Raw genomic sequence first — 11951 nt, forward strand, 5'->3', positions numbered from 1 at the left:
CTTTTTAGGGCTGACCTTCGAAGCTTTTTTTGGCAATCGAAGCTTCGGGGCCGAGCTTCGATTTTAATTCGCAGCTTCGAAAAAAAAAAAAAAAATTTTTTTTTTTTTTTTTTATCTTATGTTGTGGGACTTGTACAGCACTTTCGTAAACGTTGTTGTTTTTAAATGTGCTCTATAAATAAAGTGGGTTGGATTAATTAATTAAGTAGCCCCTTTCGTGACTGACGCATCCAACAAGGTTTCACTCGGCTGTGTGATTTAATTCAAGGTGGATCGCTGTTGTCGTTTGAACAACTTCAGATTTCATGGGAACTACCAATCCCCCAAATCAAGAATGTTTAAGATGAATGAAGTAAGATTTTGATTATTTGAAATATGGCCTGTGTAGACTAAACTATGCACAGAATTATGTCAGTCTACAAGGTCCGGATTCTACATGGTCCGGCAATGTAGACCTTGTAGACTCCACTACAGACCAATTATCAGTGAATGTTCATGCATTTTTAAGAAGGGCAACTTCCACAAAAAAACAAAGAACTCACCAAAACATCTCAGTAGCACCTTATCTAAATGTTATATTTCATATATGGAGATTCATATTTATTTATGTATTGCATGCATTTCTACATTTTATTTCCTATTTTGTTTATTCATCCCAGTATCTTTCTTTCTTATGTGTGGAATTCTACAAGGTGCGCGCACACACACACACACACACACACACACCTACACACACACACACCTACACACACACACACACACACACACACACACACTTACATTTAGTCATTTAGCTGACGCTTTTATCCAAAGCGACTTACAAGTTCTGTACGACAAGACAGCAAGAAGGGTACAACTCTATCAGCTGAGTAACAATGTTCATCAAAGTGTTGCGTGTTACAGTGTAGGTTAGTTTATTAGGACAAGTGCATGACAGTAAGGTTAGTCACGGTTAGATTTTTTTTTTTTTTTTTTTTTATCATTTCAGATAATGGTTGAAGAAGTGAGTCTTTAGTCGACGGCGAAAGATTGGACGGGATTGGGCTGTCCTAACTGGGATGGGTAGTTCACACACACACACACACACACACACAAATCGAAGTAAAAAAAAAAATTGAACATTTTTTTTTTGATTTTTTTTTTTTTTTTTTTTTAACACTTTGGTTGCCTAAGGTTAAATTCATGATATACCATAGATTGCCAGCGCTATTTGTCTATGGAGAAAGTCCCCTTCTTTGCAGGGCTATAACTTTTTAAATTCTATTGCTACATTGCCATTATTAGGGCCCATTCAAAGTCCTATATGTATTGTTCATTGTGTAGCAACGTTAAACTTTTTCATTCACATATTCATAGTAAAGTATGGTCTAATGTATAAGTATGTTTTCATCTCTTTCTGCAGCTTTCTCCAGAACGTGATATATAGCCCCAAATGCATTATATTGATGATGAAATACAGTTTGATGGCAATCAGCGCGATATAAAAAATTCCAACTAGACGTACTTCTAGAAGTTACTACACGTCATCTGATGTTGACCGGATGGGCGAGGGGGCGTTTATAATTCCGTGGGCAGCGTTATACCAATCATCTAATGTGGGTCAAATGTTGATAATAGCAGTTAGTATCGAAGACGGTAACGTTACACGCTGAAACTCACCCCAGTCTCCGCGCGCCGTTGGGCGATCATCGTCGAGTAGAAATCTTATCATTATGGGATATATTTTTACCCGGTCCATCTCCAGCTTGTATAATGGTATATACGTCCAAATCATGTTGTTTATCGAGTTATTGCCAATCGATCACCGTGTAGCGTGACGAGCCAGAGTCCCATGAACTATAGCGAGCGCCCGGAAGTACTACGGTCGTCATGACAACCTCTATTCAACATCCTGTTTGGCGATTGCGCCGATCGGCCACCAGATGGCGCTCCTGAACCGCCAGAGAGCTCAGTGGGTCCTGCTGGTGGATCTCAGGCCAGCGGAGGGGACATATGAATCCGATCGCAGATTTTTGAAATATTGATATAAGGACGCTGTACAGCGTCCCCCGGCAACTTGAGCATGGCCAGCAATGACGTGAAAAGACGTTTCATGGCAGTCAAAGTGTTAATGTTCGAAGCTTGTGCCATCGAATCGAACGTTCGAAGCTTCGAAGCATTTAAGACAGCCCTAGACTGCTTTTGTGACATGCCTGCACTGTGATTGCTGGGCGCACCAGGCATGTCACAAAAGCACAGGCATGTCACAAATGCAGAAGAGAAGAGAAGACATTTTAATGCAACGCCGCCTCTGTGATGTTTACATGTTTATAAAAATTATTTAAAATGTTTATTAGCAACACCAAGCTTTCAAACCATCACGCTTCTCTGTCCGAAACCCTCATGCAACTGTGAGTACCTTTGAAATTTCTCTGTGATACTTGTATAACGAACGGTTCGGGCAGAACCAGTTCTTCATGGTAAATCTAGGTTGGTTTGCTATGGAGTAGCAAGTGACTGTGGATTCACTCGGCCAAACCATGTTGGTGTGCATCACAGTCACGAAAGGGGCTACCATGCAAGGTGCCAACCTGCTCATCGGGAGCAATTTGGGGTTAAGTGTCTTGCCCAAGGACATTTCGACACGCTGGAACCGGGAACCTTTACGATTACCAGATGACCGCTCTACCCCCCTGAGCTACAGTCGCCCCTTGGGGGGGCTACCACTTTAACTGCTGATATGTACATATACTTAGTAGTAAATAAATAATAATTCATTTTATTTATATAGCGCTTCTCAAGGACCCGAAGTCGCTGACAATAGGCAGAGAAACATAGTAAAAAAAGAATACAAATAAAATAAAAGATAAACCCTGGCATGGATCCCACATGCGACCGGTGCCACCAAGCCCCTGGCTCACTTATTCATATGTTTTGGCATTGTCCAGCACTGGCCCCTTTCTGGACTTCCATTTTTTTATCTTATTCAGACATATTTTTTATGAATGTTGACCCATGCCCTCTTATTGCATTATTTGGTCTGACACCGGAGAACGCTGCAATATCTATTGGGCAATCCAATGCCATGGCCTTTGCCTCACTCATTGCCAGACGCCTCATCCTATTCAACTGGAAGGCAGGCAGCCACTCCCCCTTCACACTTACACTGGATGAGGGATGTTATGTCTCTTATACATATAGAGAAAATCAGATTTACAACACAAGGCCACACAGATACCTTCCACAAAACATGGCAGCCTTTCCTATCTCATTTCAAAACCCATATGACTCCTTCCAAACTTGGGACCCCATGACCCCCCTCCATCCCCCATCTACCTTCCTGACACTGCTAGCCCACGTATGGCTGGGGAGATGGCATTGTGGTGGTCTGCTAAGGGTGTTAAATTTACTTTCCATTTTATTTGTTTTACCATCTGGAAATTACGCTACTAAAATGGAGAGTATTACTTATAGTTATATTATATATTATTATTACTGTCTTTCCTATTTATATTTTTTCTTGTTTTCTTTTAATTTTACTTCATTTCTTTTTGCGTAGCTTTGTCTGTCACATCTGTATTTATGTTTAATTATTTAAAAACCTGTTCCCCCCCACGGGGTCGGTACCGACCCATTTTGACATTATGATCATATAGGCATATTTTTATGAGTGATGGAAATAATTAGCGATTTTAAAATCAACCGTTTTCAAGTATTAACATCACTAACATGTCACAAAAGCATGTAGAATGTAAAACGTTAGGTTGGCAATAGGTTAGCAATAGGTTAAAAGTGTCATAATATGGTTTTACCTTCTCGTTTTGGAGAACTATAATCCGAGCCGGCGACCATTTTGAAAATCTTGAAAAAACAAAATTGTAGTTTTTTTGCGGCCATTTTGTCGAGGGCATTCATAGCTGTGGGTCAGCATTGACATTTTTCCGAACTACATTTCCCTTCAAGTTTTATGGGGGTTCAAAGTTCAGAGTTTAATTATGAATATGGCAATAAATATAATAATTTGCGATAATAAGCCACAAAAGGTAACGATTTGACAAATATTGAAACGCAGTTAGTTTCTCCTCCATATTGTTAGCATGTAGGAACAATTAGATCTGAAATTAGTTTCAAAATGGTTGCACTGTGAGAAAAATTTAAAACTACAGTAAATTACAGTACAATAACATTATCTGTTATTATGCACGCCTGGTGATACTAAATCCAAATTGAACTCGGGCATTTGAAAGATACTATATGTATATATATATAAATGTGCGAATTGGCTATAATAAGGTAATGTATAAGCGTATATTCTATAATAATATTTCAAATAGCATTGGTCCGGATGGGAGAATTCAGTACTGTATATACAGAACCTTCGGTTTTATCATCTTCCCTTTATTAATTTCCTTAGATTTTTTGTACACATGATCTCAAGAGGGTACTGAACGAGGTCAGTGGCAGTTTTTTAAGTCTGGTCATTATTATCATGGTGTTATTCACTGTCAAAGATGAAAAGAAAAATCATAATTCATATTTTCCTTTGTTTCATCACAATTTAAGCAAGCCTAGTAATAGACACAATATTTCTGACACTGTGAATACATTCACTGAGGTCCATAGATGTACCTAGATACCAAGAATATGCAAATAGCCCTTGTAGAAGTGGAGCAATATTCCATTTACCTAGGTATACATTTTATGCAGATTTTCACCTGGGGTGGAACAGGTTTGTCGTCGCCCTCACTGGGTGTGATGGGGTGGGATTAGGGGATAGGAATGGGGAAGGAAATGGAAGTTGTATAATTTGGATAACTGAAATGTATAAATCTGTACAAATTATTCCAATAAAAAAAGATAAACCAAAAAAAAAAAAAAAATATTAAAAAAAAAAAGTACAGATTTGATCCATTATGTTTACTGAAAAGTATAGTAATTTAGTTGCATTGCTCTTGGTGTAAGATCCTAGCACTGGGGGGATTCTCCTGATACTGATGCCCTATATAGTCTGCTGTTGGCCTGATATCCAGTATCACTATAGTCGTGCATCCCTCAGTCCCAAGGATGATCAAGACATACTATCCCTGGCTTTGAGTAAAGTATTGTCAATGATTGGGGGGTAAAGAAAATATTGATTAGCCCTTGTGTGGACAATACATGCAGGGGTGTAGCTCCAGATTCTGGGCCCCATGAAAGAATGTATTTGTAGGCCCCCAGTGTTTTTTTTTGCCATTTTTTTATTGATGAAAACGCATAATATGGTTTTTTCCTATACATTCGGATCAGCAGTTCAGCACCTGCACTGTTGGTGGGTGAGCCTAGTAAAGGATGTCGCATTGTGTTCATCTTCAATGAATGGACCAATGCAATAGTCTACCAAAGCCCCCCCTCTCTCTCTATATATCTCACACACACACACACACACACACACACACACACACACACACACACACACACACACACACACACACACTTCAGAAACAAACATAGTATCAATGAGAGCATCAATAATACACCCGAGTGATGTCTAGTTTAAAAAAAAAAAAAAAAAAAAAAAAAAAAAAAAAAAAAATTGGGGCCCCCCCCTCAGTGCTGGGCCCTTGGAATCATCCTAAGCTACCCCCCCCCAGCTACGCCCCTGAATACATCAGCTGATAAATACCATTATACTCTTCACATGCAGGATAGTTGTAACTTGTAAGCAAGGTAACATTAGTCTGGGATAATGGCATCCATCAAAAACTCTACTCAATCTACGCAGCAGCTTAAATGTGCTGCTATCTAAGTAAGTAAAATAAGTGTTAAGTAGCTCTACATTCTGACAGCCCTCACTGATATACCGATAGTGTTTGGTCAGTAACATGGGTATCCCAGTCCCTCCTGCTCTGCAGTAAACAGAAAATACATGTGGTATCCCTTCCCACTTTATCCAATCAGGAGAGAGAAAAAATAAATAAAAACTAGCAAATGTGTCCTTGAAACAATTAAAATAATCTACGAGTGCAGTGAGCTTGGCTTGGCAAGATTTTAAAATATCTAGGGTTCTCTCTCTTGGTTGGATAAAGTGGGAAGGGATACCAGAACATGTAGTTTGAGTTTACTGCAGAGCGGAAGGACAGAGACCCGGCTCAAACAAGGGACTAAACACGTTTTGCAATTATGCCACAACAATGTGGAACGCCCTACCCAAAGCTGTAAAGGAATGTGAATCACTACCCACCTTCAAAAACACTCTCAAAGAACACCTACGGGAGACTGCAATTCAAAACTGGCCCCTACAAATGTCCTAACCCAGTTGTAGAATAATGACCAAGCATGGCTTTGTCAGTATTCCAATGTACCCCCCCCCCCCCCCCCCAATGTACAGCCCCACCCCACTTACCCAACCTCCTCCAATGTACAGTTTCTATGTCAAATGTAGGTCAGTATTCCAATGTACAGTGTGTGTCCCCTACCTCCAATGTACAGCCCCACCCCACCTACCCAACCTCCCCCAATGCAGTTTCTATGTCAAATGTATATACACTCTTTTTCTGGATTTTTTTTAGTATCACAAACAGTACTGTATTTGAAAATCTGGTATGTCATAAATGTATCTATGTAGCAGTACTGTCTATCTGTATGTCGTGTGTCATATGATGAATTGAAAATGGAGGACCCTGATGGAAACAAGACGAAAGTCTTTCTCAGGTCTGCATCCTCTTAACAATTGTATGTATTGAGCTGTACTGTACCCATTCTGCAATCTGTTAATAAACTTTTCAATCAATCAATCAAAACCCATGTTATTCACCAGACACTCCATATCAATGATGGCTGTCGGAATGTAGAGAACAATTATTTTAACCAGAAAAGTACAGCATCTTTAATCATAATTTATTTGAATATATAATTATTGTAATTGCTGGCTGGCTACTACTCCTTGCAATGGTACATGTACCGTGCACGCCTACAAATAAAAACGTTATGCTGTCCCAGAAACGAGGCGAACTTTGTGGCTGCTCTGATCTTGTCCTGCATGATCAGTGTGATCCAGCTGGTCATTGACGCTAGTTGTTGTGAACAGAAATGATTGGCATTGTTGGACTAATGTATAGTAGACAGTGGTTGTGAGAGAGCAGCTAACGTAACGTTTGATTAATTATTCGTATTAACTTTCAAACGGTTCCTTTCCAGGTGGAACAAAGGTCAGTTATCCCACACAGCTAACTAATGCTAGCTAGCACACTGTGGCGCATAGACCTCCGCAACACTTCCGGTATTTTGAGCTCATGGGAGATCTGGGGGAGGGAGCGCGTGAATGACTGGGTTTAATGAATTAGTTCATTTTCTGAGCCCCCCGCCCCCTCACGAGCTCCATGTAACGGAAGTCGTCTATGCGTCGATAATCGTTCCAACTTACCCAGAATATGAGGTTTAGAAATACCAACACGGTCTTCGACGACGTGATGCCACACTGCCCCATGTTTAAGTCAGGGAAATCAATGTAACCGCTATGTATTTCTTATTTTTTTTAGGTAATAAAAAACGTTTATATATCCAATCATGTCCTAGTCAATTCCAACAAATGTACTCCATGCCCCGCGTCCCCGTTCGACTGGTCCGACAGCAGCGCCACCACAACATGCAGCAAGGCGCATGGGCGCACCAGCTGGTAACACAGTCACGTGACGATGAACCTGCCAGAGCGAGGGAGAGAGAGGGGGGGGGTCAGCAGCACTGGCCTGCGAAAATAGCTGAGTCTCTCTCTCTCTCTCTCTCTCTCTCTCTCTCTCTCTCTCTCTCTCTCTCTCTCTCTCTCTCTCTCTCTCTCTCTCTCTCTCTCTCTCTCTCTCTCTCTCTCTCTCTCTCTCTCTCTCTCTCTCTCTCTCTACATTCAATGATGATTGATTGAAAACGTTATTAACAGATTGCAGAATTGGTACAATTGAATTGGCCTATCATTACACCTGGGTAAAACAGAGTCCATTCTCTTCGGATCAAATAACAAACTCAGCAAGACCGACAGCTTCTCAGTTACAGTGGGTGACAATATTGTCACAAGGAAAGATGAAATTACATACCTAGGTTCCATTCTAGAGGCAAATCTTTCCTGTGACAAAATGGCATCCAAGGTAATAAAAAAAGTCAACCAACAAACTAGATTCTTGTACCGGATCCCCTTCGTCTATCCCTGTGTAACTGCAGGTCAGACCTGGGATCTGTAGATATGTAGAGGCGGAGCCAGCTGGTTCCTTGTGCTGGCAAGAAGTCTGATCAACATGGAAGTCATCGCGGGACAGGAATCAGCCTGGAATATATATTCACAGCAGCCAATACTCAATCAATAAGCGTGATAGATATTTGGAATGGCAATCAGGAATTGGAATGATCTTTTTGGAGAACATCTGATCTGAGGTAAGGAATCTATTTTACCAGTCTTGGGATAATCAGAGTTGTATTCGCTGAGATCTCAGCGTTTGCCCTATGTGTGATGTGTCTGTGTGTGCGCGATCGCTGATGAGGAAATAAGATAATCGATTTTTCAGCTCGCGTGCATAGCGTGTATATGTACACATATCGATAATCTAGCGTTTATTTGAAAACGATTAATAAATAGGCCGAAAAATGACAACGTTTTTGTGTATTCTAGAATATTCCAGTAAATGTCTTTTATCATGGAATCTTTATATTTTCCTTGAAAACGAGGGCTTTTCAAAATGCTATAAAACGAAAATGAACCGTTAAAAAAACAATCCGCTTCGACAATGTTGACTGCAAACGAGTCATTGATAAAGCGACGGGCAGATTAGACACATAGCCATAATTTAAAACATAGATTAGGCGTTTTTAAGCTAACATTGAAGTGGATGCTGTCATTCAACGGGTAAATCAAGGTTAAGCAAGGGCTCTGAAAGTGTTGAGCGGTTTTGAATGTGGGTAGGGCATCACATCTTTTTACGGCTGTGGGTAGGGCGTTCCACATTGTTGTGGCATAATTGCTAAATGTGTTTAGTCCCTTGTTTGTGCCGAATCTGGGTTGCACATGATTTGTGGAACTCCCTCTGGTGTTGTGGGCGTGGTATTCACTGACCTTTGGGAAGTATTTGGACATGTACATGCCATGGGTACCTGTGTGGTGTAGTGTATCTTGTAGACCAGGCCCATTGCAAGTTGCTGTACTCTGTCGTCTACTCTAGGCCATCGTAGTCAAAGTGGGCAGGGGTGAGGTGGGTTCTAGGAGTAAGGTCAAGTAGTAAGTAGTCTGACCAGTTTGTTTTGTGATGTTTGTAATCTTGTTTTTAGCGCCTTTGAGGTGCTTTGGTACCATGAGGTGCAAGCAGGCATGCGTTCTTCATGGGACGGGGTTGCACTCCGTGCCACCCCATGATAAGTACTCGCTATTTGCATATCAATAGCACCGGTCGTCAGGTGTGTTAAATACGTTCTCAGATACATTCACACCTAACTTGTTGTGAAGACATGTGTTACATTCCATTCGTAGAGGAAATTAGGCACTGTCTGTAGTCTGTGCTCAAACGAGGGGACATTAAATGTGCATTCGCGGGAGCGTGTGCACGCGCCGGGAGCGCGCGTGCACGTGGTGCGTGTCACCCCAGATGATTTCAATAATGCACCACTGGGTGCAAGCATATATAGTACCCTTGAATTAGTGCTCCTGCCAGAGTCTTCAGGGTATTCTTGTTTACCAGAGAGGAGATCCGGTACAAGAATCTAGTTCGTTGGTTGACTTTTTTGATTATATTGGATGCCATTTTGTTGGAAAGATTTGCCTCTAGGATGGAACCCAGGTATGTAATTTCATCTTTCCTTGTGACAATATTGTCACCCACTGTGTAACTGTCGGTCTTGCTGAGTTTGTTATTTGTTCCGAAGAGAATGGACTCTGTTTTACCCAGGTGTAATGATAGTTTGTTATCTGCGAGCCAGGTGCAGACCGAGTTCAGAGCTGAGGGCTTTTTCAACCTGTAACTTGTTCTTGTCAGAGACCAGCAGGGCTGAGTCGTCCGTGAACAGGAACAAGTTGCAGTCACAAGCTGATGATCAATGAAATAGCCTAAAGTTACACTATAAAAACTAACTGGATTTTTGACGATAATAAACATTTCACTTCATTAGCAAAAATATTGTAAAATCATTAAGTCTGCTATAAGCTATTCTCCCTCTCTCTTGTGTGTGTAGTATACATTTACTATAGGCTACTTTCTTTTTTACATGGATTAGGCAAATTAGCTTAAACAATTCTGATTCCTGAGCCATATAGAAGGCTTAGCTTGTACCTCAATTCCCTAAAGAAATGCATGTTTGAAACATGACACAACCGAAAGGTACAGTAGGTCAAGCCATGTTTATTTATGTTGAGAGGAATGAGGATCACTTTCATAGTAAAGCAATCTGACACTCTCCAGCAAAGACTCACCCAGACATTTTATATAACACACTTGACTCAATTCAAACGTTAAATGTTCTGTATTCTGGTGTACTTTTATGCACCAAATTGTGCCTTTTCTGCATTCAAAACACATCACACATATTTTGGGTTGGTTAATATATGGTTACAGGTAAGAAGGATATATAAATGATTGACCCCTTTTTTTCTTTTTCTTTTATGTACCTATTTTAGGTAGGGGGTTGTCTTTCATAATAGCTATATTTTTTTGAGGGGGTCAAATTTACCTCTTTTCAATATTGAGGGGGACAAGTCCCCTGCAACCCCCCCCCCCCTTAAAACTAAGCCTATGCGCGCGCACACACACACACACACACACACACACACACACATAGGTCTTCAGCCACCAGCAGTAGTTACTACTGCTACTGAGCGTTAGAAAAGCTGAATTCCGCGTGTGTGCCAAATATTTTGTCCCAGTGGGTGAAGTGGGGCGCGAAGTTGGTGTGTGGTTTCTGATGGTGCACGTCGTGCTTGCTGGGCCCTCCGTAGATGCCAAAGGGTATCACCCGAGATGTGGACCAGGGGAAGTCATAGCCACAGTGATCCTCGACAGACACATAGACGTGCAGCACCATGAAGACCCAGGTGGTGAGGAGGTGGCACCCCAGGATGACGGGGTTCAGGGTGGTCCAGAAGCCCACCGTGACCAGCTCCCAGCCGCCCAGACACTGTGTGGCCAAAGCGAAGGGAGACGAGTAGTTGTGATGGATCGCGTGGAACGTGACATACAGCCAGCGGACCCTGTGGTGAAGCAGGTGCCAGATGAAATACTGGGCGTCGAAGAGCAGAAGGTTCCCGGTCACTCCCGCAAGCATCTCCAGCAGGGAGGGAGCACGGTCCGGTAGGTCCACGGGTGGTCTCCATGCCCACTGAGCCACCGACGCGGGGAGCACGAGGAACACGTGGTTGTGCAGGGTGACCCCCGCACAGTGTAGCAGCGTTGAGGCCGTCGGTCGTCGGCTCGGCTGGATTTTGAATCGCTGAACCCAAGGCCACCGCTCCCCCATGATGTCACAGACGAGGTAGGGAAGACAGAAGGCAAAGTATGAAGAGACGGTCAAAACAATGGGGAACAGCGGTGATCTCAAAGAGTCCCTGTAATTAAGTTTCACATAGTCCCATAGAAGCTGTAGCAGAGAGTCATCGTTCCCCAGGCTCATTCTCAAAAGACCAACATGCAAATCTTCTTGAACCATTATGTAAAAGATAGAAGTAAAAAAATGTTTAGTTAATTCCATCAAATGCAATTGTTCAAGGGAAGAATCGCATCTGAAAAAGACCTCTTTGCATGAGTGCCTTGTTGCGCTTTTCTCACTGTATACTAGTATCAACTAACAGGATGCTACAAATTATTCATACACTCAGGGTAACTGGGCCTTGCAACATATCACTGGAACCTTTCTGGATGATAATAAACTGTAGCCTACTTGTAATTATAAGCTATTTCATGATATTTCATGAAACATCTAACTTGTACATGTACATGTACCTTATATGTGACAAATAAAACAAAACTTGA

General features: G+C 41.7%; 2 protein-coding genes across 2 annotated transcripts in view; both read right to left on the bottom strand.

Moving 5' to 3' along the window:
• LOC311244739 (tetraspanin-3) overlaps positions 1 to 7590 on the bottom strand; it is a 32820-nt gene extending 25230 nt beyond the window's left edge. Inside the window, exon 1 of the mRNA XM_084334418.1 lies at positions 7382 to 7590. Coding sequence (XP_084190544.1) covers positions 7382 to 7444 — 63 coding nt within the window. The 5' untranslated portion in view covers positions 7445 to 7590. The remainder of the gene's footprint in view (positions 1 to 7381) is intronic.
• A 3204-nt stretch (positions 7591 to 10794) lies between these two features.
• On the bottom strand, positions 10795 to 11592 carry ch25hl1.2 (cholesterol 25-hydroxylase like 1, tandem duplicate 2; the record flags this gene model as incomplete). Its single annotated transcript, XM_084335219.1, has 1 exon — positions 10795 to 11592. The coding sequence occupies one exon, from the start codon at positions 11590 to 11592 to the stop codon at positions 10795 to 10797; it is 798 nt and encodes a 265-aa protein (XP_084191345.1).
• Positions 11593 to 11951: the final 359 nt, after the last annotated feature.

The sequence above is a fragment of the Notolepis coatsorum genome, assembly GCF_963971535.1.
Source record: "Notolepis coatsorum genome assembly, chromosome: 18".
Lineage (NCBI taxonomy): Eukaryota > Metazoa > Chordata > Actinopteri > Aulopiformes > Paralepididae > Notolepis > Notolepis coatsorum.